The following is a 25447-nucleotide window of genomic DNA, read 5'->3' on the forward strand; positions in this document are numbered from 1 at the left end:
CTCAATATCCGGACCTGTTGTCTTAGGGTCCTTGCCTTTCCTTGGACCTGCATCGTTTGTCTTTGACTGCGTCCCTACTGTGGTCCTAAGGCTTCTCTGGCTCTATCATCATCGAGATGTTTAGAGTGTGTATGCCAGCTTTTGCTAGGATCTACCCCAGAATGTGGCATACATAATTCTTATGGTCCGAAAAATGCAAAGACCTCAGATATAGGCGCTGTAAACAATAAAATGCTAACTGGCAATCAAAAAGTGAAATCGGTAATTCAGTCCGATATGTTCTTCTTGAGGGTGTTTCTTCTCTTCTCCTCCTCAGTAGTTTGGCCGACCATAAAACGACAAAAGAAGAAGGAAGAAATAGAAACAATGTGTTGGTCCTGATTTTCACTTTATAAATGATGATAGTAAAGATAAAAATCTAGACGCACCTTACTTACACTATAGTAAGTAGGTGCATATATCAAGGTATCTTTCAACATGAATTCATAATCCATAAGGGAGGGACATACCCCACTCACTTTAACAAGTATCTAAATACTCCTATAGCAGTTTCTTTATCAGATGGCGTACCATGTACTCACATACAGCGGAATCGGTATGAAATACCGCTGGCCGTATGGCCGGCAGCGCCTGGTCAACAGATGAGCAGAGCCCGACAGCGCTGGAAATCCCTAACGTCCCTAAAGTAAGTATATACTAACCTAACCCCCTAGGGGTGCCTAACCCTAACCCCCCCCCCCCCCCCCCAATTGCCTAACCCTAAGTCCCCCCCGGGTGCCCTAAACCTAACCCTCCAGAACCCAATATGCCCCCCCCCCCCTGCGGCTGTCCGCTCGCGGCGCCCGTCTCCCGGCGCCGTGGAAATGTCAGGCATTTCACCCTCGCCGGGAGATGACAGTCGGGAAGCCGCCTGGCAGTATTAAGGCAGCCGGTTTCCCGATTGTATACCCTTACAGCATGGGGTGTTTCCTCTTATAAAGGTATGTTTTGAGTTGGTTCTAGATATGGACGTCCACACGATCTTCATAAATGTGAGCATTTAATACATACAATAGACAAACAGCCTGGGGTGGCCTCATTGACTGTGGTTCGGCCTCTCAGGATTTACGTGGTCCGTTAAAGCTCCTTCAGGAAATCGGCCTCCTTATTTGTGGTCTATGGATTTCTGTTTTTCACAGGATAGGATGGCCGACCAATAAACAGATGTTGGCTTCTTATGCCTATCTCCGTGGCCTACACATAGGAATGCCTTTCTATTTCTGTTGATGCTTATTCTACTTGGGCTGTGGGCCCTCGTGGGCGGCTCGCTGTAGCGCCACAGCTGTTCTGCCTTGCAAGGTGGCCACGTGGTCTTCTGTGGTCTTCTGTCTAGACCTTTCTTAGGTTCTATGCATTGGTTTCCTTTGCCTCTCAGGATGCTTCCTTATGGTGACGGATTCTCCTCTCAGCACAGGAGCGTCCCTACCCTTATAAGAACTGCTTTGGGACATCCCCAAGGTCAACCCTGTTTACCCCCTATGGACCCTGAAGTAGAAAACGAGAGATATGATAACCACTTTATCTGTTTCTACGAAGTCCATAGGGTCCACAGGGCGCCCGCCCTGACGCACCTGGTTTCATATGGGCTGTGTTACTGGTCACCGGTTTCCAGTCTCCTTCTCTGTGAGTATGGTTCTTGAGTGTTCCAATCTTCTCTTTCTGTCCTCCTCTGGCTACTTACAAACTGAGGTGCCTCTGGCTTGGGGGCGGGGTTATAGGAAGAGTGGACCCAGTGCATCCTGCATCCACACATCCCTCCGTTGCATGTGGTAATGGCCGCGTCAAATCTATTGCAACGCTAGCAGTCTCCGTGGCTATACAGACATTAAAACAAGTAAGCATTGTTACAACATACCACCCAAACTTCCGGTGAATGGAATTGTTACTGAGAACAAAAAGAGCACATTGGGTGACCTCATCAGAAGAGCGCCCAGCACTGCAAACGTGTACTATGAACAAAACCCTATTGGGTGGTCATAAACACCTACAACAACAAAAAGTGCATTTGAATAGAAATGGCATGCACAATATTAATGATACAACATAACAAATCTTTACAAAGTGATAAATAAATGTAACAGTGCAAACATTATATAATACTCACACACTCTAATGAATCCAACAGGTTACTTACTGGGTGCCCTCCACTTTAGCAGCATAGTTGCTGTAAATTGTATATTTTACAGGATAGCAGTACTCCAGATTATCAATACGACACTCAGCTCAGCGTTATTGCTTCAACCTTTCAGCGCTTTTATTGCGGGAACAGCAAAAGATTATAACCAGCGACAATAAAAAGTTTACAATATTGACTAAATCTGTGGTGGTTGCGTTCCGCTCACCACTTGCCATGCTGCCTGTTCCTTTCTTATCTCTGTAGCCGCGGTGGCAGAGACAGACCAGGGAAGGGCAGATGCAGAGTTGTGTCATACAGATGTACGTCGTCGCCAGATCATGTGATGGGGTCACCGGAGGAGTGTAACTGGAGGGGGTGCTGTCGCTGTGCAGTGGCCAACGGGAGGAGCTGCTGTGGTAGGACATGCGCAGCAGCCCTCCCGTGGCCATTTTACTTGTCATGTTTTGTAGATGAGTTGCTCTTGGTCGATCCGATTGCGTTAGCGTCCATTAGGGCCGTCTGTCAAGCGGCAGAGCAAAAGGGAGAGGGGCCTGGCTGTCACTGGTATATGCACAATGGCCCTAGTGCTGCACAATTGTATCGCTCCGGGGGCAGATGTCACCCTGCCCCACGGCCCAGTCCACTCCTGCTTACAGGGGTGCCATGGGTTGGTGGTCCAGTACCATCTTCCTTTAGGCTCTTGCATCCCACCTGTTCATTCAGGATGGCTTTTTCGCAGGGTTACCTTTTGGTTCCTTAAAGGTGTCATCCTTGTCTGTGTTTTTTGCAATGTCCTTCGTGTACAACTACAGTTTCTTCCTCCCTCAATTTAGTCCTCTGTTTTTCAGTTAGATCTTTTTGATCCTCTAGCTTCCGTCGATCTCGAGTATCTCACGTGGAAGACCGTTTTTCTAATTCCCTTTGCCTTGACTAGGAGAGTTTAAGAGCTCTGTGCTGTCTTGTTGCTCTCCCTTGCGTTTCACAACAGAGCAGTGCTTTGTACACTGCCCTTCTCCTTACCGATGGTGGTTTCTAGTTTCCACATCGATCTACTAATTTGTGTTGTCAGTTAATGGTTCTTCCCTTGAGGGCGAGGCTGGTCATTCTTTGGATGTGGTCCATGCCCTTTGGACATACGAGTGTGGTTCAATAAATAAGGTAACAAGTCCTCTCATTGGGGTGAATTTAAATCAACTCATGCATATACGTATAATCAATAGTATGGTCTTGGTACATGTTATTTTTCCACATAATCCCCATACTTGTCTAAGCATTTGTTCCAGTGGTACACCAAGGCATCTATCCTGGCATAGAAAAAATTTGTATCAAGCGCCTGAAACCAGGACAATGCTTGCGATTAGCCTTCCACCCAGGTACTTCTTTAATGATCCCAGAAATCACTCGAGGTCAGGGCTGTAGGGAGGATGATCCAGTACCCCCCAGTGGTAGTGCCGTAACAACTCACACGTGCAGTTGGCTGAGTGTGGCCTGTCGTTAACATGCAGCAATACAACGCCTGTTCGCAGCAACCAAGGTAGTTTTTCGACGAATTGCCCTCCACATCCGGCTCCATGTGTCGTCATAGCGGACAGCATTCACAGTATCTCCCTTGGTGAGGAAGTCAACAAGTAGCACACGTTTGTGGTCTCAAAACACGGTTGCAATGACCTTTGCTGATGGAGGCGTTATGAATTTCTTTGATGGTGTGGCTGATGTGTTTCCATGTCATGGATGCTTGCTGCTTCTGTGGTGTCACATGAGGCAACCCATGTTTCATTGCTTGTAACAATACGCTGCAGGAATTGCACTCTCTCCTCATGGTACCACGTCAAATGCATGAGTCATTCCCATCCTATTGCTTTTGTGAGATTCTATGAGTTGCTTTGGTACCCAGCGTGAATACTTTTTTTTCCCCTGTACTTTAATTGCTCATGAATGATGTGCACAGTACCCGCTGATATGTTCAGTTTGTCAGCAATATCACTAACTTGAATTTGCCTGTCCTCCTGAATCAGTCCTTCAGTGCGGCACAAATTGTTATCTGTGGTGGTCGTGATTGACAAGTTGGCAATGAATTTCAGCTGCTGAAGTGCCCTTTAGACACAGATCTTCGCACCTCAAAAGTGTGACCATGTTTCCGTCAGCCCCGCCATCTTACAACTTGTTAGGACCGTATGACTGATATGAGGCACAGTCTAATGGCCGTGAGGGGAAACTGCGATCTACCTGCTCTGACCTGGTGGGAAATTAGAATAAAATGGAATTCATTACACATGTGAGAGGTCTTGTTACTTATTGAAGCAGCCTCATTTCTAAAAAAAAAAGACAGACTACTTGTTTGTCCTCAATATTTCCACAAGAGGGGTTGGCCGGCTTTGAAGTGTATTGTGTCTCGTTGGCTTTGTGCTGTAATTCGACAGTCTTACATTGCTGGAGACTAGCTGTTACAGCTCATTCTACTCAGTCAGTGGGTGCCTGTTGGGCTGCGCACCATGGTGTACCAACTGTGCTGGGCGGACACCTGATCTTCTGTGCATACCTTTGCCAAATACTATTGTTTTTACACCTTTGCAAGCTTTGGATTCAAGGTGTTCCGTGCTGCTGCAGCACCCTCCCTACCACGTGGACTGATTTGGGACATCCCCAGAGTCCCAGTGTCCCACAGTGGGAGTAGGACAAAACCTTATTTTTGTACTTACCAGTAAAATCTTTCTCCGATTACATGGGGACACTTGGCACCCTCTCAGTGTTGCTATGTTTTGTAGTAGTGTATTCCTGTTGCTGTCGTATGTTGCATGTTTGTTAAAGGCCCTTCATCTGATGCGTGTGTTGACTTGTTGGTTAAAGGTTCCTCTTGTGACCTCTCAATCTTCTCTTGGGCTTGGTTAAGCTTAACTAGGTCTGGTTGGGGATGGAGTGGATGGAGCAAAGACAAAATCAATAAACATTTAAAGTGCCAGGCTCTGCTGAGGGCTGCTGGATATATAATTTACCTGGCGACTCATCTCTGCAGCCGCTGGGTGGTATGTCCTCACATGCCCAATCAGCAGTGATCGGCAGTGTGGCAGACACCGGTCCCTCTGCTATTTGCGACTGCTGTAAGATTGTTCATTGTGTAGTTTGCGACACTGTCAAGTAACGTACAGCCTGGCAAGTGGTTAATACACAGTTCACTGTGTGCCTGAAAGCAATGATCTGAATGAAGAGCATGTACGTGCAAGTGGCACTTTAAATAAGTTTCTATACAACAGTCTTTGCTCTTTTAAAACTTAATTTCTCTTTCATTAATGCTGGGGGACACTGGGCCATGGGATTGTAGCTGGGACTGCAGGAGCTTGCACTTAAATCACTGAAGTCATAGGGTTGCAGAGGGGAGGAGCTTAGGGTTAAAGCTACAAGTTTATTTTAAGTGCATGAGTTCGGCACGGGTAGTTATTTTTTTGTGTTTTAGTTGTACTTTTTATGTTTTTGGTCAAAAACGTGGCTGGCCGGCTACGAAGCAGACCATCAAACTTTTTATCCGATCAGTCATTTCTCGGGCCTATTCTGATGCAGGGCGACTGGCACCTGCCAGGGTGTCTGCTCATTCTACAAGGGCAGTGGCGACCTTCTGGGCGGCACGCCACAGGGCCTTGGCTGGACTTTGGTCGTACAGCTCTCTGGTCAGGAGGCCCAAGCGTTCCCTGCATGGAGGCGGCTGTTGAACATCACATGGTCCAGTGTACCCCAGCATCAATGAAAGAAAAGAGGGTTTTTGGGTACTTACGGTTTGAATCCTTTTCTTTGAATCATGCTGATGGACACTGCGATCCCTCACTCATGCTCAGTCTTATTGCGTTTGGTTTTATTTTCTTTTTGACTGGTTGGTCCCTGCGGTTCTGTTTTTATTTTTGATTATAACAGTTTCACTGGGTTACTGCTTCTCCTTACCAGGCACTTTTGTAGTTGTACTGAAGTCATGGGGTTGCAGAGGGGAGGAGTTTAGGATTAAAGTTACAAGTTTTATTTTAAGTGCCAGCTCCTGCAGTCCGAACAGCCCCAGCATGATTCAGAGAAAAGGATTCAGTGGTAAGTACCCAAAAATCCTCTTTTCAACCCTTATCTGCAGGCTATATTTGTCAGGGCTATATAGTTAGTGGAAAAATCCAAAGCTGAATAGTTATTTGATATTCTAACCCACCTTATCAGACAGGAATGTCCCTGTTATGGGTTGCATTGCATTGTTATATTTAATGCTACTGAATGTAGATGAGAACATATTTTGCTTTTGTTGTGTTTTCATATTTAACCTTTTTTTTCTGCACATTAAGTACTCCTATTCCTGGGATTTTCTTATCGGACCTACTTTATAAATTAATGTTTTAACTTAAAGACCTGATTCCAGTTATCTCAGATATGTAATAAATGTGTCATATAGTAATTATTATTTATTTATTTTTTTTCCAGTTGACATCCGGCTGCCGTTTCAAGCTGAAATGTTCGTTCAGAATGTTATACTAGTCTTCTTTTGTCTGGGGGTCATTGCTGGCGTGTTTCCATGGTTTTTGGTAGCTGTTGGACCATTAATCGTACTCTTCACCATATTACATGTGGTTTCCAGGCAAGTAGCATTTTGCGGAGCTTCTGTCTTAAAGATATACTAGTCTAATAAGTTCCTGCTCCTTCAGTCCCCTCAAGCAACCCATAATCCAGTGTCCCCCAGAAAAGGATTTCACATTAAGTACAAAAATCCTGTTTTTTAAGAACTTTCGGAGAGACCATTAAATGGATCTAGACTTCGTGGCAGGAGGGAGTGAATCTGGACCTACCCATCTCTCCTTCTTTACAGGTTTCTCAAGCCACTGAATACCAAAGTTGTGCTTGCTCTAATATACAGCAGACTCAGCACTTTTTTTTTTGGGAAATTTTTCTTTTGGGTCCTTTGACATTATTTAGATGTCCCTGCCAAAATTTGGCTTGCTGACTAGGACATTTATTTACAGGTTACTGTTCATTCAGATGAGGCAGTTCAGCCACCCCTTGTTTGGGCACTATAACCCCTTTCCTGTGGAAGGTGAGTGGGGCTCCATCTGGTGTCAAAAATAAAGAAGTTCCCTAATTTAATGTGGTAGGTTCTCTAGTTTAAAAAATAGTAAGGCTTGTTCCTTATTATTCCTAAACCTTGTAGGCATTTGAATCAAAATGGCGAAAACATTTATTAAAAATCATCTTTTTAAAGTGCAGATGTTGGTGTAAAAACCTCCTCATAGAATCCTGCTTTTTTTTTGTTTTGGAAGTGTGGAACTTGCTTCAGCATTAATCCAAAGCATTTATTTGTGGTGCTTACAAAGAAAAATTACATTAACTGTTTGGTCACTTTCTTTACGTTTTATTATTATTAATAATAATAATAATACTTAGCAATTTTGGTTACTTATTTTAAGCTGCAAAATTTAGAATTTTTTTTTTTTTTAAAGAAAATGTAATCCGAAAAACAAGGTATAACCTGTGTGGGCACGACTTCGAAAAAATAATTGTGACATTAATTTCTGAATGTGGCTATCGCAAATTCTAAAAATTAGCTCCCCGCTGGGCTTAAAATAAAAATCACAGGAGCCAATGAAGTAAAGAGGGTTTCCACCTTTCAACTTCAGTTTTGTGGCTTGTACATCCTCTTCTGCAAAGTATATTGCTTTTTGTTTATACCATACCTCCCTTTTTAGCCATAGATTTTTTTAAACACTATGCAGTCATGTGTATTTCTTCCTTGTGGGGACACTAGGGGGCATATTCAATAACCCCGCGGCTAATTGTCACGCTGGACGGGATTCAATTAGCGGGGATTCCACGCGCATGTGTCCCCGCTGTTTGACTTTACCTCGCACCTCTTGTAGGTGCGAGGTAAAATCAGCGTGAGGCCGCCCTATTCAGCCTCACGCGAGAGGTTATTACACACTCAGTGTGTTCTCGCGCGGGAGTCCCGGTCTAATGATCCGGGGAAATAGCTATTTAATTGAATAGCTAAACCCCGCATCGCGGGACTTTAGCCTATCAATTAGCCGCGGGTGAAATCCCGCTGCTAATTGAATATGCCCCTAGATAGCTGACATAGGGCGGAATTCAATTGTATTCGCGGCCCGCATCTCCCGTCTAAAGTGACAGGAGATCGCGGGCCGCTATACAATTGTACAAGATGTTCGCGCTGATCGCGCCCATAGAGGTCAGGTTTAGCCGCGTAAAGCAGCTAAACCCGACCAAAGTGCTTGGCGCGATCGCGAAAAGTGATGTTTGGGCGCCCAAACATGTCACTTTTCGCACATTTCAGCTCTCATCCCCCAGGGGCTGCGAGCTGAAATGTAGCGCTGGCAGCTCATCCTGCCCGACAGGAGCAAGAATTGAATAGCTCCGTCGGGCGCGATAGCGGCTAAAAATAATTGAATTCCGCCAATAGAATGCGATGCAGGAGATTGGGCACTTTCACATTTACCTCAAAAAACTTAGCTTCTCCTCAGAAGGCCACATGTATCAAGAGAACAATTTTCAGTCTTCTACCAGGACAGCAAAAATTACCAACTTATTATATTAACCAATTAAAATATGTAGAAGGGCATATAAATGTTCTTAAATAAGTCCTCTGTAGGTCCACGTTCAAGGCAACAACACTTACAATGCAAATATAATCCTTTGAATTATATGTATGTATTCTCTCTGGTGGCTCTCGGGCACCCACTTTGGAGCTGCAGAAGAAAGAGAGAGCAGTAGTTGTCTGTGGTAGTGAAACTGTTATAGTCTTGAATTATGTAACAGTGCAAGTATATATTTTAGAACTGGGCACATTGGAACGCAGAAAGCAACATTAGCGCACGTAGGACCGGATTCTGAGTTGTTAGGTATTGCACAGCAAATGCAACTTTGTACACAGTAGATGTGCAATAAAATGCTAATGCCGCAGGAGACGTCTTGTGTAAATAAATGCCTCCTGCTGGATTCTGTGATCTGCTGCAGAGTCTAAGGACGCAGCCAGTGGATCACTTGCATGAACATCAGTCATCTGACTAACCCTCGGGTTGCTCAGGATGGCCGTGAAATTCACACAGTTGAAGTTTCTTCGGAAGATGCAGGCACTAGCCTCGTCACACGACCAGAAAATAGGGCTGGCGCGCCACCGTTTTCTGGGAAGCTGTCATGCTGCGGCTTAGGGGGGCACTGGAAACTGATCAGCACAGACGTAGTACAGATCCTGCACGTGTGCCAATCGGGAACCATCAAAGCGGGCCCATAGTCGATAAGAAAGTAAAACTAAACAAGTGTATCTACATAAGGGAAACATACCTTCTGCAAAGTGGTCTGAGGGCTCATTTTGTGAATGGCTGGCCCTTCACAAAATGGTCAAGGATTAATCTATAATATAGCACTAATTCAAAAACCAAGTGCAAGTATATTGAGCTCCCTTCTGGGGTCAGAAGCCAGTGAATTTGGTGAATATAATTTAAATAGAAACATAAAATTTGACGTCCGAAAAGAACCATTTGGCCCATCTAGTCTATCCCTTTTTTACCTTTTTTGGTAACCTCAACCCTATTTGATCCTTAGTTCTTTTTATATTATATAGGGTTTTCATCCGTGAGTTGAAGCGGTTGGATAACCTCACACAAAGTCCTTTCTTGTCACACATAACATCAAGTATTCAAGGACTTTCCACTATCCATGCATATGGTAAAGGTCACGAGTTTCTGCACAGGTCAGTACATACTCAGCATTTGTCTTGCCATTTTGAACTGGGTGCTGACTATGTTGTATAGATATTGATGGCAATTCTTATTGCACATAACTTTTGTTCTACTCTTTATTCATTTATTCTCCTCTGACTCAGGTACCAAGAATTGCTGGATAATAATCAGGCCCCATTTTATCTGTTTAACTGTGCCATGCGCTGGTTGGCCATACGTCTGGACATAATCAGTGTTTCCCTGATAACTACCACAGGCCTTATGATCATCTTGATGCATGGAAATATCTCTCCAGCATATGCTGGCCTTGCAATGTCATATGCAGTGCAGGTGAGTAAAGGCACTAGGAGTAATTCTGACTACATTTATATAAAACTTTTTGAAGATAGATATGAATGATGTTAGTAGAGAACAATAGTTAATAAGTCACTGTATGAATTGTAAGGGTGAAGATTTCTTTGAACCCTTCTCAGCTTAACAAAATCAACAGGCTGCAAACTGATTTAAACTGGAACATCCACAGAGCAAGTTATTCTTTTGTACGGAGTGGTCTGTTTGGATTTTTTTCAGGCTGATTTCTGCTTGTATAAAGTATATGAGGTTGTTTTTCCCTTTTAAGGATTGCTTGAATTGTACTGTAAGTGCGTTTGCTGTTTTTTGATTTTTTTTGCATTTGTCATTGATGACTCATCTGTGAAACCACCACCTTGATTGCAGTGGAATATTTTGCAGTCTGCCACATTTATTTATGATGGCTTATACTGTGACAAACATACTTTTACTTCAATTGTTTGCAAGTATGTTTATGATGTAATATGTACACTTCTAATGTTGGGTACACACTGGCTGATATATTGTGTGTGTGTGTCGGCCAATTTGTTCATACGATATGTCTGTGAACGACGGTCTATCTGCACATTGTGCTTTGATCAGGCGGTCAGATGACTGCCCGTACACTTACTTCACAGGCCGCCAGATGGCAGTGATGGTTGTTCAGTGTGTTTGTATAACCATTATCTGCAGATATGTCTTCCAGGTATATACCCAGCTTTAGAAGCAAGAGCCAATAAATATGTAGTGTGTGGTGAGGTTACTCTTGTCCGTATAAGCGCTCTTCCTTCTGCCTAGGATGCTATAAGTGATTGGCACACAGTTGTTCTTCTCTGATATGTATTAACGGTGGAAATGATTGTACCAACTTGTCAACATGCTGCTGCTTTTACTTATGGGCCAGAAGAGTGTTTGTTTTTTCTTCACTTGTTTATAGGGGACACAAGGACTACGCTGGGGTTTAGGCTGGCAGATGGAGTTTGGGCACCAAACAGTTAATTTCTTCAGAATTGTACAGCCCAGGCCGCTCCTCCCCTATACCCCTGCCCAGATAGGCCAGTCTTAAGTTTGGTGCCGCAGGAGTGGGCACCTATGTAGTGGAGCTGCTAATGCAGACTAATTTTTTCTTCCATTTTACTTTTTATCTTATTGAGCAGGCAGCAACAGGCATCCTATAGGACGCCTGCGCTGACGCTGAACCAACCCCCGGCACCAGTGAGCAGGTCAGCGACCTCGGTCAGGTCCTCACAGCACACGGAGGACCCCAGCCGCAGCCAGACACTGGGGGCAACGATCAGGTAACACTGCTCCCTGCTTGCATCAGCGTGGCTGTCACCGCCGATGTGGAGACCACCAACGGTGCTGACAAGCTTGAGGCCGGGATGCCCGCACCCCCGCTAGACATCCATGGCACTTAGACAGCAGGGATTCTGCAGCGCTCATTCAAACAGTCCTTAGCATGTAGGGGGCTATTGCCTGTGGGGATCTTTGTCTGCAAAGGGAGGTAGGCTCTCCCAGTTAGCCCCTCCCCCGGCCCATGGTGTGATCCCTCACGGAGGCTTTTCGCCATTGGGTTTCTCCTCCTCCTCTCTCATCCCATGCACAGACGCTGAGCAGCCATTTCACAGAGGTGCTGCCTGCAGATAGTCTCGGAGAGGTTGGCTCCTGTCTCCCTGTATACAGTCGGGTGCATAAATATTGGGACATTGACAGAGTTTTCATATTTTGGCCTCTATTCACCACCACAATGGCTTTGAAATGAAACAAACAAGATGTGCTTTAACTGCAGACTTTCAGATTTTATTTGAGGGTAATTACATCCAAATCAGGTGAACAGTGTAGGAATTACAACGGTTTCTATATGTGCCTCCCACTTTTTAAGGGGCCAAAAGTAATGGGACAAACTAAACAATCCTAAATCTAACTTTCACTTTTTAATACTTTGTTGCAAATCCTTTGCAGGCAATTACAGCCTGAAGTCTGGAACGCATAGACATCCCCAGACGCTCGGTTTCATCCCTGGTGATGCTCTGCCAGGCCTCTACTGCAAATGTCTTCAGTTCCTGCTTGTTCTTGGGGCATTTTCCCTTCAGTTTTGTCTTCATCAAGTGAAAGGCTCTGTGGGACTTGTCCCCAATGCTTCGGGCTCTTCAGTCGCCTCCCTTCGAGCCTTTGGATTTGGCAGGCCTTCTTTGGCCCACGTGGAAGACTATTTTCCTTCTGGCTATTGCTTCTGCTCGGAGATTGTCGTCATGTTGCTCTCCTTTTCTGGTCTTTCACTCGGACCGGGCCATTCTTCTTACTCGACTAGGCTACCTTCCGAAAGTGGTTTCCAAATTCTGCCTTAATCAGGAGATTGTGGTCCCGGCTATTCATTCTTCGGTGGATGAGGCTTCTTTAGATGATGTGAGGGCTCTTCACACTTATGTAGAATGTACCAGGGATATCCGGAAGTCTGATTCCCTGTTTATTCTCTCTGGTTTTCACACACGTGGCTGGCCGACTGCAAAGTAGACCTTAGCCAGGTGGCTCCGCTTAACCATCGGCCACGAGTACATGGCGGTGGACCCCCAGGGTGTGGTGACTGCTCATTCCACAAGGTCAGTTGGTACCTCTTGGGCAGCTCGTTGTGGCTCCTCTGCGGAGCAGCTTTACAAGGCAACCAAGTGATCATCTGTTCACACGTTTATCCGCTTTTATGCATTTCATACCTTCGCCTCCCATGTATGCAGTCTTTGGGCAATGGGCAGCTCAGGAGCATCCCCTCCCTTAGGGGGATTGCTTTGGGATGTCCCCAATGTAGTCCCTGTGTTCCCTATGGACAAGTGAAGAAGAAAAGGAGACTTGTGTCTTACTTGTTAAGTCCTTTTCTTCGAACTCCATATAGGACACAGGACGCCTACCCTGACGCACCCTAAGGAGTTTTTTCTGGTTTTCCTGTCTCTTCGCGTGTGTCGGTTTTCCTTCACCTTCTTCCCGCTTCTGCCTTGGGCTTGCTAACTTGACTGGCCTGCCTGTCTGGGGGTGGGGTATAGGAGAGGAGGAGCCTGGGCTGCACGTTTCTGAAGAAATTTTAACTGTATGGTGCCCAGACTCCATCTGCCAGCATAGTCCCTGTGTCCCCTATGGAGTTTGAAGAAAAGGACTTAACAGGTAAGACATAAGTCTCCTTTTTACCTGGTACAGGTTGTAAAAGTTCTACCAGGCTCCCATCGCTGCTCTAATTAAATTTAAAATCTAGCAGAAGACAGCTAGCAGCAAGTGTATACCGTTCCGTGCAAACTTCAACAAAGATAACCTACAAAATAAAAAATATACACTGCGCTCAGTCACTGCTTATAGGGGAATCAACATATATAGTAAAAATGTAAACTACACAAATAAGTAATGTGCACAATTAGTATATATAAAAATGTCAGGACTTGGTTCAGAACCACTGGAACACCCTCCTTAATGACCAATTGGGCAAAGTATTTAATTGGCTTAATTTGGCCAATGTCATTTTTGGGTTAAAGTACAAGAAAATGGGTTAATTGATGTGGGACAAGTATATGGGGGTGCTATATGAATGGGGCAGGCGTTTTTAAGATTGCAGGTGGGTGTTAGGCATATTTTTTAAGGGTTTTTTTTTTTCCTTAACTGCTTTTAAAGGACACAAATATATACTTATATGCATTTTATATGCACCCACAATTTAAAAAGTAATTATATTTTCCAAAACCACTTGCTTTCTATCAGTATTTGACTGTTTTAGAAATATGTATAAAACAGCCATTTGACACAATTTAAGAACCCCAATTACTTTTATTATGGCCACTAATACACTTCTATATTGTTATTACTTTGCCTTTTTGGGGGTTCAAGCAGATATCCCCATTTTCACCTATACCTATCGCTGGTAAAACAAGAAAGAAATTTTGCATGAATATCGCATCACAACTTCTGGACCTGTATTGCGCAACAAACTGTTGTGTGCAAAGATGTGATAAGCAAAATTTGAAGGGTGCAAAAACTAAGTGTGTGAAAAGTTATCGCACTAATTGAATTCCAATTTTAATATTTTTTTCTATTTTTCCTGTTGGTAACATAATTGTTTGACAGTGTCAGCGCAGGTACCTATTACTGAGCAAGCCTGATGTAGCAGAGTTTGTTCTAAATGGTTCTTATACAGTGCAGAATTAGAGAACAGCTGTTGGTCTTGTTCCAGGAATCTGATGGGAAAATAAAAATCTTGTGTTGATTTGGAATTTGTATCTGTTTTTAAACATAGAAAGATGCAATAAAAATGTTGTTTCAGTTGACAGGATTGTTCCAGTTCACAGTAAGGCTCGCGTCGGAGACAGAAGCTCGTTTCACATCAGTAGAGCGCATCAGCCATTACATCAAGGTAAGGATCATCGTTTAACTAGATCTCCTGGTAGCCTGTTACATGAGCCAGTAAGGTTCTGCCATCTAGTGTTAACAATTACCAAACCCATTTCTGCACTCTAACTACAAAGGGAAACATGGAAGCAACTGTAATATTCTTTTTCTGTTTATATGATTTGCCTTGAGAGTTTTAATAGACAGTATCGAACATCCTTCTCAACCCCCTGTTCTAGATTTGACCCAAGTTGGTGTATGCGCAATATTTTGAACATGCGATTGTTTTTTGTTTGTTTTTTCCATAAGCCTAATTAGATCATGTGATGGGGTATAAAGAAATATAAGGAAGAGAACCTGTAATTGCATTGTTTATTACATTCAGTATTTTGTCTTTTAAGCGTTTAGAGTGCTGTGTACCTAGTGATGCTATGTAAAATGTATATATTTTTACAATCCATGACTACCTATACCTGTCATACATGTTTTGGCATTTGTGCTACATTTACAGCAGTTGAGGAATGTATATATTTTTTTTTTTGTATAATCATGATAAATGCACAATTCAGCTTTGTTTTTGGCGCAATAATTATGGAAGTCTCAAACTTCAAACAGTTTAAGGTATTATATCTGATATCTCGTATTTAAATCTATTTTGTTCACCACTGCAGGTGCGTAATGTACAATAAGAATTGCGTTTTATGGGGGAGGTTTCTTAATCTATTCACTCACATACCTGTAACCAGTCTTAAGCTGGGCCTAGACGTCCAGATAAAATGCCTGTCAGACCGACAGACATTTTATCTGGCAGCCTGCCAGCCGCAGATGTCCGCGGCATACACTCTGAGATTTCTCAGTGTTTTAGCCCGACATCTGCACTCCGCCCCCGCACATGCTACAATTACCGGGGCGATCTGCGGATATCGGGCGGATCGCCCCGATAATTGTAGTGTGTATGGCCAGCATTAGCTGTAAGCTATTTGGACTCCTGGCGTCCTAGAGTGAAGAGTCATTCACCACCACGTGCCCCTACAGGTTTTCCAATCCAGGTTGGGAGGGCTGCACAGTGGACGCATTCTTGAAGTTCATGGCAGGAATTGCTGAAGGAGATTTCATGATTAGTTTGCAGTGAAGTGAATTCCTAAGTGGTTTTCCTAAGGGCCAATTTGTTATGGTTCTGTGTTTACAAGTGAAAGTGGTCTCTGATTTTTACACTGGCCATGTAGTTGGTGGTCCCATTTTTGTATGCTCACCCTCAGAACTTCAAGGAAGCATCACTTCACTCCCTGGATGTGATGCATTGTCTGTGGATATACCTGTCCAGGCATCATGATTAAAAAGTTTTTCTGGCTACAATGTTACTCATTGGTTCATCACTGCTATCTCAGCTAGGATTGGTAGGTCAGTCATATGAAACTGCATGCTGCATGGCTGCACTAAAATATTACAAATGCATGTCTGCATAGTAACAGCTGAAGGTATGCGCCATGCATCTGAATTGGATTTCGGCGAGGAAGCTTCTATATTGATGTCATGTTGGAACCAGCAGGAGATCTGAATCTTGTCATGTTTTTATTTTCTCTTTCATTTTTGAGTTCTTTCCAACACTGTTAGTATCTGTGTAGTTATTATAAATCACAGGTCATATAATAAGGTAAAACACTGATTCTCAACTCCAGTCCTCAAGTACCACCAACAGGTCATGTTTTGTGGATTTCTTAAATCATGCACAGGTAGTTAATCTATTTTACTTGGACTGTAATTATCCCAATGCATCCACTGACAGAAATCTTCTTCAAAACATGGCCTGTTGGGTATACTAGAGGAGCACTGAGGTAAAACCTGCGGGTTATGTGACTCAGGCTAATTCAAGAGCCATGGTTCAAATTCCTAGTGAACAAGGAGACCATGAGGACTGATAAGAATTGGTTTTGTTAAGCAGTAGTGTTAATAAATAAATACCATGATCAGTATATTCTTAAGACCTTCACTCAGATAAAAGAAAGATTGTTCGGTCAGCAAGTGTTAAACTTCAAAGAGACTGGCTAAAATATGTGGTTATAGAGGTTTATTTAATAGACCAAGGAGTTAGGTCACATCTGGTGTCATTGGTGCCTGTTAGTGCATGACCATATCAACTTCTATAAATGTATTATTGGTCATCAGGTTGATTGTCTGACCAATTGCCTGATATTGCTGTGTGTATGGGGCAGTACAATATATATAATATATATAATCATATAATGATCTGTTGATATTGTCTTATATAGAACTTGATGTTCGCTGGAGAATTTAATCTTTTAGGTGGTAGTTACTGTTTTATTTGCACTTGAGAGATATATATCTATCTCTCAACTTATTATTTTTATTTTTTTCATTTTCCTTGTGTTTTTTATTTCAGACTCTACCTCTTGAGGCTCCTGCCCGTATTAAAAACAAGGCTCCCCCAGCAGATTGGCCCCATGAGGGAGAGATCACATTTGAAAATGCAGAAATGAGGTACAGAGAGAACCTGCCCCTAGTGTTGAAGAAAGTTTCATTTACAATCAAACCAAAGGAGAAGATTGGAATTGTGGGAAGGACTGGATCAGGTGAGTGAAATTGGTGGATGTTTTTCTGTCTGTACATGTTTTAGTGTACATTTTAGCACCCTGCACCTGTCACTACCCGTGCAGTTCCTCTTTCCTGCCTATGGTGTCACTCTCTGCTCTGGTACTTCTAGCGCACTCCGGTCTGTATCTCAGCAGTTTGTTGCATTAGCTTAGTGTGTTAGAAGCACCTGAGCAGAGAGTGACACCCCATGTATGAAAAAGGGACTGCACGGGTTGTGACAGGTGCAGGGTGATAGAATGAACACTGTTTATTGTGCAATTATCTGTTTTACAAGTTTAATGGGTGTTTTTTTATAAAAAAAATAAAATAAAAACTTTTATACCCTCCGGCAGGAAAGAGTTCCCTTGGCATGGCTCTGTTCCGACTGGTAGAGCTCTCAGGCGGCTGTATAAAAATAGATGGTGTAAAAATCAGTGACATTGGCCTGGCAGATCTGCGTAGCAAGTTGTCCATCATGCCTCAGGATCCAGTTCTGTTCAGTGGGACTGTCCGGTAAGAAAGTTTAATTTGGACATTTTTACAGGGGTTTGTAAATGTCCCAGTACACAGTATCTCTGTAATTTTGTATATTTTTAGATTTCAAAATTTCCGTATTTAATATTGACAACTCTGTATGTATAAATGCCTGCATAGAACTGCCTTGTTTTCTTTGTGTTTTTTGCTTTATGTAAAATGTAAACATTATGCCTTCTTAACTCCTTCCTATTTGAGTATTAAACTGCACAAAATGTAGATAGTGTTAGCGGGGCGCCGCCAAAAGGAACATGGAGCATTCTGCCCATTTGAAATCGGGTAGGGCGCGGCACCCCACTAAAACAGCCTAGCGGGAACACTACAGATGAGTCCTCACTCGTCTTTGCTGCAGTCGTGCCCAACAGCCCAAGTCAGAATGAGAAGCAACTACGATGCACCAGGAGACTGTGCTGATTAATTTGGTGATACTTGTATGTCTTTGTGCGACTAAAGGCCCCATACATCAGGGATGGATTGCAGCAATCATGCAATTTGCAATCGATTGTATATAAAAATCTTTCCCTTTTTCAATCGATTGCAGAATTGCCACAATCGATTGAAAAAGGGAAAGATTTTTATACACAATCGATTGCAAATTGCACGATTGCTGCAATCAATCTCTGATGTTTGGGGGCCTTTAGTCTCTCAATCAGCATACAAAGTGCTACAATGCAGCGGCCACAGCTATTTTACACATCAAGTTCCATTTGCATTCTACGTTGCACACAGATATACCAGTGTCACATATCAAATTAATTGGCACAGTCTCGTGGTGCGTCCTAGTAGCATTTCATTGTGACTTAGACGTATTTTCGGCAAAAAACGCCCGACGCTAGCAGAGTTGCACGGGACCTGGCGGCTCATTGACGCCAGGCATAATGTGCATAGCATATTGAGGCTAGATGAGAGAGGACACATCTGTATATACAGTTTGATTCATGTATATTTTTAATGGGAATCTCCTATGCGCACACTAAGCTACTGGAGATCCCAGCCACAGGATGAATATTGGTATATAGCTTTAGTTTTGTACATTTTGAATCGAGGTTTGTTTTTTTCTTTCACTCCAATGGGATGACCTGTGTCACATTTTGGTAGGCATCCCTAAGATGTCTGTGTTGAAGTCGGAGAGTGGTTGAGCTAATAAATGTGTAGCATTGTTTCTCAGGACGTGGTAATGGTTCCCTGCTTGAGTCAAGGTAAAGCCCTGGTATTCGCATAAAACAGTATGTGTTAGGGATTCTGTAGCATATTAAAGATTATCTGGGGAAACACTATTCCTCCCTCTACAAATAGTGGAAACATATAGGTCTCACTCTACTAGCCTGTATATATAACATATTGTGTGGATATGCTGAGTGATAAAGCTTTTATTTGTGTGTTACAGGATAAGCTAGTGTAGAGGTTCACAAACTCCGCCATTACAGTTCACATTTTAAGGATATCCATGCTTGAGCACAGGTGACTTAATTAGTACCTCAGTCAGATTTAGTGAGATTCAACCATCTGGACTCAAGCTATAGTGTGTATTTTACCTACTTTTGAGGACTGGGGACTCACTTTTCAAAAATGGGTGTGTCCCTGGGGACGCGCTCTGTTGCAGCCAATCCTTGGCCACCAATTAAGTGTATGACAGGGACTGGCTGGGCCTGGTGGCAGGGAGGGGAATATGCCTCCCCGGGCTGGATCCCTCTGTAATGAACCGGTGATGCGGCCGCAGACCACTATGTGCAGCAGTGACAGAGAGAAACCTCTCTTTTGGCCAGCTCACATTCGCAGGACCGCCCCTTGTACCGTCAGACGCTGTGGAGCTTCAGCCTGGGAAGGGAGTATGTCGCATCTGCGAGCAGGAACTTACTGTGTTGCTGCGAGGAGTATGGGAGACAGATGAGGGCAGAAGGAGTATCTGCAGTGACAGATGCCTTCCCTCCAACACCTTCACTAGTGGCATAGGTATGGCCGGGACGGGTGCTGGGGGAGCGATCCCCCTGCTGGACGGTCAGCAGTAATTTTCCTGTGCACTTTATTCTGCACATGTGCCCGGTCCCAGGTGCGGTACTTGGGGGGGGCCTGCTTCTGGACGTTGCCATGGAGTCTCGCTCAGGGCGACCATAGAGGGTGTCAGAGGGGACCAGGCTGGCTTTCTAACATACACATGCAGTCAGATTGAATTGCAACAAAATCACGCACCCGGCTCCCTGCAGGCTGCAAGTTCCGGGGTTGTGCAAATAGAGAGCCAAGAAGCTTGGAGGAGGGCACACCCGGGACTAACAGTGTTCCCTGCCTACTGTAGTGATTTGTGCAAGCAGCCGAAGTCAGTCCACACCAGAATAGCATTTCAGAGCTGTGCAGATTTTATTTTTTTTTCTGGAGGGGGGGGGGAATGAGCTATCTACTCTTACCCCCTCCCTACCCCCAACATTGCCTGTCCCTAATCCCCTCCTTTCCCCCAGTATTGCCCCAACTGCTATGTCCCATACTCCCTCCCTACCCTCAGCACTGCCTGCCCCTAACCACCTCCTTACCCCCAGTACTGCCTCAGCTGCTGTCTACCATCACCCCCTCCCTACCCCCAGCACTGCCAAACACTAGCCTCCTAGCGCCCTGTTCTGCCCCAAATGCTAACCTTGTCCCATTTCTACCCCCAGTACTGTCTGACCCTAACCACCCCCTTGCCTCTAGTATTGCCCTAGCTGCAATCTACCCTTGCCCCCTCACTACCCCCAGCCCTGCCTGCCCCAAGCCCCCTCCTTGTCCCCCAGCACTGTTGCAACTGCTGTCTGCACTTACCCCCTCCCTACCACAGCGCTGTCTACCCTTACTTCCCTCTGCCCCAACTGCTACAGTATGTGCCCCCAGCACTGTCCCAGCTGCTGTTTGCCCTCACCCCCCTCCCATAATGTGATGTGACCCACAGTGGAGTAGGACCCCCTAGAGTGAAGGGTTCCAGGGGCCCACGATTTTTTTCGCTCAGTGCGATCACTGCTGTAATAATCGGAGTTTGGGAACTTCTGAGCAAGTGTAAATGACATCTAGAGAGATGTCCTAAATGTAAAGGTAAAGTTTACTCTCCGTAGCCATTGACATTGAATAGCAGTTGCATTGTTTTGCTACCTTGCTGTACACATACTTTTTGGGAAATGTAGCAAGTTTAGTGGCATTAGCCATTGACCACACTTCTTCCTTGATGCATATTGGTTGAAGGAAAACATCTCCCGTTTAAGGTAGTAGGGATTTTATCCAGATACTTTTATTGTAATTATGCCTGTCATCTGGGCTTTTTTTACAGGATATATCTTAAGCCAGTGACCATATACGTGCAACTATTAAAGATCATTTTACAGTTTGGCTCCACACCTGCCACAGCCCTTATAGTCAACAAGCGTTACTTTTGTGATGTTTGCTAATATAAGACACTGACAGCTGTGCCCCGTAAGAAAATACTGGACTGGGTCTATGAACAGCAACATACTTTAAGCCAGTGGTTTTCAAACTCTGTCCTCAGCACCCCACACAGTTCAGATTTTCCAGGTCACCCAGCAGGTGCACAGGTGTAGTTATTATTCACTGACACATTTTAAAAGATCCAAAGGTGGAGATAATTATTTCACTTGTGATTCTGTGAAGAGACCTGGAAAACATGCACTGTTGGGGGTCCTGAGGACCGAGTTTGAGAACCTGTGCTTTAAGCTATGTACACACTGGCTTTTCAGCTAATTTTTTTACAGCTGTCAAAATTTTTTATAAAATTAATTATATAGGTTCAATATGTGTATTTGTTTTAAGCATGTGTCTGATGCAACAGAACATCATCTTGATGAAGCTAAACTTGTGAAAATGCATGTGCAAACGCTTCTTAGTCACATGTATTTGTACATTGTGCAGTTGAGATGAGTGTTCACTTCGTACTGCATTGAAGCATATTGGATCTACTGGAATGGTTAAATTAGGGGTAGGGGGCTGGGGAAGCGCTTCTGCACTAGGTTTAGGTTTAAGAAAAATATATATACTTGTGTAATGGCCCCAATTAGACAATTTGTGGTACATATGAAATCATTCTATGGGGGTGCTGCCAAGGACATCTACTGGAATGGAACAGAAAGGAGCAACTTAATTGCTTTTTTGGGCGGCATAAGTAATGGCTACCCGACGGAGCAATTCTCTTGTTGGGCACACATTATCGTGCTCATCGTGCCAAAGGGCTTGTGTTTAGTCGCGTAAAGCAACTAAATACATCTAAAGTCCTGGTTAGAGCTCCCAATACACTGACTTTTCTGACATTTCTGCGAGCCACATCAGGAGGCAGTGAGCAACAAGGTGTGCACCCACGGCAACATTCGAGTTGCTCAGTGATGCGCCCATTAGCTAAAGTTGATATAAAAACAAATGAATTCCCCCCCAAAGTGTTCAAAAAAACATACCGTAGGGCAGTGCAAGTGAAATGCTTATAAAATGTGCTGTCTTATTTGGTACAGTGATTTGTATTGTAACATCCAACGAACTTAACTTGCTTTAGATACGGACTTTAAATACAAAATGTAACACCAGTGTGTGCATAGCCTTTGCTAGTTAAACAACTTTTTTTCCTTTACATAATCTTCCAGGATGCACACGCTATTTCTTATTTCTGCCCCCACATTCTGATGGTTTTTTTTGTTTAAATACATATCTAGCTCAAACTTGGATCCATTTAACCTGTACACGGAGGAGCAAATCTGGGATTCCCTGGAAAGGACACACATGAAGGAATGTGTAAGTTTCTTGTTTACACTAAGCTTTTAGTGTTGTACTGAATAACTTAAAGCAGCCCAAGTTCAATTGTTATGCTTGTAGATCTTTACATATCTATTTTTCACACTGTTGAATTTTAGATCACCCAGCTACCACTGAAACTAGAAACGGAAGTTTTGGAGAATGGGGAGAACTTCTCCGTAGGAGAGCGACAGTTGCTGTGCATAGCACGTGCTTTACTACGTCGGTGTAAGGTGAGCTAGACGTATGCAATGCGCTTCTCATTTTTAGCACTTATTTGTACAGACATGATCTGGTGTTTTTTTTTGGTCTTATCACATGGAAAGCGGCATCAGCTCATCTAATAATAGATTTTGGATTTTATCTACATTCAAAATAAATAACCTCATTCTGGTTGTGGGTTTATAGTATGAATTCAATATTATACAGTTTACGGTTGGAAAGTTGGTTAGATGAAAAGGGAGAGATCAATGCTAGTTCACTGTGTCTTGTTCCTGAAGGTGGGTACACACCTGACAGATATATCTGCAGATGATGGTCGTTCTTACACACTGAACAGCCATCATCTTTGTCATGCTGCGGGTCCCGGCGACCAGGGGGCATGTCCCACCCCCCCTCCTCACGGCTGCCATTGATCAGCCAATGTATCTGTCAGTGTATATCCAGCTTTACACACATGAACAGGTCCAGTGGCTTGGTAAAACTTGGCTGTGGATACAAGGCATGCCTTTAATTTTGTATTTCCTGTCTATGGCAATGAGCTTAAAGTAGTTTCTTGTACACTTCGATAAATATGGCTGTTGATCTCTTTCTGACTTGTGTGGTTTACTTCCATAACCTTAGATGGTTTACAATTAATTGGTGAGTTTCTCCCACTGGAAATATGTATTGTTCTCCATGCTGAATATATTTTTAGTTTTTAGCTCACATGTAAAGCTCTGCAAAATGTTTTGTCTGTAGCTGTATCATGTCTATTTTATCTTATTTGTCTTGCTCTATCACAGATTCTAATTCTTGATGAAGCCACGGCAGCCATGGATCCAGAGACTGACCTTTTGATCCAGGAAACTGTAAGAGAGGCTTTTTCAGATTGCACAATGTTGACCATAGCCCACAGACTACACACTGTCCTTGGTTCCGACCGTATTATGGTGCTAACGCAGGGACAGGTGAGCATCGCTAAGCCTGCAGCAATCTATGCATTCACCCTATAATGAATCACGCTGTAGTGCAAGGATTTGTCTACTGATGTAGAAATATCACAGTTTGCAATGTTGTTACAATTCTGCAAGATGATGTGGGGTGAGATTTTATAGATTAGGTTAAAGTAAATTTCCATTTGTCTAAAGAACACCTAGTGTAATTAAGTAAGACAATACAATAACACTGTTCGGATGAAGGCATTTTATGTTTTTCCCCTCTCTGCTCATTAAAGTAATTTGAGTATTTTCTTATGTTATGAAATGGATTGTTACAGGTTATGGAGTTCGATACACCATCTGCCTTGCTGTCCAATGAGAACACTCGGTTTTACTCCATGTTTGCTGCAGCAGAAAACAAAGTTACCGTGAAGGGCTAAATAATGAGCATCTCAGCTGACCCTACTTCGTGGGGCTGTGCGCTGCTTCTCATTCCCTGCCTGTGGCAGGCACACTCCCTCATTTTTTTTTTCTTTTACTTTTTTTTTTTTTTTTTTTCCACGACTGACAATATGGTATATTTTGCCTTTTTTATTTTCCTTTCTTTGCTTTTAGTCATTTTTATTTTTAATATATATATATATTTTTTTTTTTTTTTGTTAGCACAAACCAATTTCAGGACTGATTTAGGTATTTTTTTTAACTGTTTGAAATAATATTCATGTTCTATTGTATTTATTCCTATTACTAAAGGTAAAAAAAATTGCGTTTTCGTTATGAAATGCACTGAAAATAATAAAAATGGTTCAGGCAACCATAGTTCTGTATGTAGCCAGCTTAGAATGGAGCTTTCTACATGCATCTGTATATAGCCTATATTTACTGTGAAGATGTACGCTGGTTTATTTTATATTAAAATGAGCACTGGGTTAACTATGTAACATGTTTGTCTATTTATTATGATAAAAAAAAAAGATGGGGCGTTTCCATGTGTGTAAAATGGAAAATCTTTTTTGTTAAACACACTTTAAAGCACGTACTAGATGTTAATTAGTGAGATGTACGTGACAAATTAAGTCAACGTTATGGATTTAAGTGTAGGGGGGATTCTATTCAAAAGACAGTAGCGAGGATCTGAAAATATATCCTACCACATATATAATATACAGGAACAAGCACTCTAATAATTATAGTGTACACATGATCTAAAAAGGTTAAATGATGTTCTACTCAACAATTCAGAATCGTATTTTTGGGTTATTACTAATAGAGAGAAAACTATTTATATACAGGAACATAGCCGATAATCTAATCTTCCTATTGAACTACTAGAAGACTTATATGAAGTGTGTATTGACCTACTCACAATATCCTCATTATTATTCTAATAACTTTTTGAATTAGTCTTTGTTTTTTTTATTGTACATTGTTTAGAAGTAAGATGCTTATCACCGTAATATTGCAGAATGCAAAGCCTAACATGCTTAGATTGAAGAGGTGGCCTGGAATAGGGCAGAGCACACATTTAAAAGAAATGTTCCAGTAAAACCAAGTATATGTTGTACAGCTTCCAACAACAATGTAAAACCTATGTGCATTTTACAATTTCACATTTTCATAATAGCAAATATTTTAAATGTAAAAAATATGCATTTTGCTACATGAATTGTATAAACTGGATCCCCGCAGTATATTTTGGAAATGAGGGGGGGCGTCGATTATAAGGTTGATCTCTAACACCTGTTCCCCACACTCTGGGCCTGATTCAGAGATGTACGCTTATGTGATCGCAGCTGCCATTACATACGCAACGCAGCAGCCAAAATATGCTGTTAGCAAAAATCATCTGAGCATAAAGCCACCCACTGCTGCCT

General features: G+C 43.0%; 1 protein-coding gene across 2 annotated transcripts in view; it reads left to right on the forward strand.

The window, feature by feature from the left end:
- Positions 1–24514, forward strand: part of ABCC5 (ATP binding cassette subfamily C member 5) — a 127637-nt gene extending 103123 nt beyond the window's left edge. For both annotated transcript variants that reach the window (XM_088479730.1, XM_088479731.1), the window contains 10 exons: positions 6602–6755; positions 9747–9875; positions 10008–10194; positions 14492–14581; positions 16958–17147; positions 17502–17661; positions 22356–22434; positions 22554–22667; positions 23439–23603; positions 23912–24514. In XM_088479730.1, the coding sequence (XP_088335856.1) occupies positions 6602–6755; positions 9747–9875; positions 10008–10194; positions 14492–14581; positions 16958–17147; positions 17502–17661; positions 22356–22434; positions 22554–22667; positions 23439–23603; positions 23912–24013 (1370 nt within the window). In that variant the 3' untranslated portion in view covers positions 24014–24514. The remainder of the gene's footprint in view (positions 1–6601; positions 6756–9746; positions 9876–10007; positions 10195–14491; positions 14582–16957; positions 17148–17501; positions 17662–22355; positions 22435–22553; positions 22668–23438; positions 23604–23911) is intronic.
- The last annotated feature ends 933 nt before the right edge of the window (positions 24515–25447 follow it).

Source organism: Taudactylus pleione, unplaced genomic scaffold, assembly GCF_031769625.1.
Source record: "Taudactylus pleione unplaced genomic scaffold, aTauple2 ptg000244l, whole genome shotgun sequence".
Classification (NCBI taxonomy): Eukaryota; Metazoa; Chordata; class Amphibia; order Anura; family Myobatrachidae; genus Taudactylus; species Taudactylus pleione.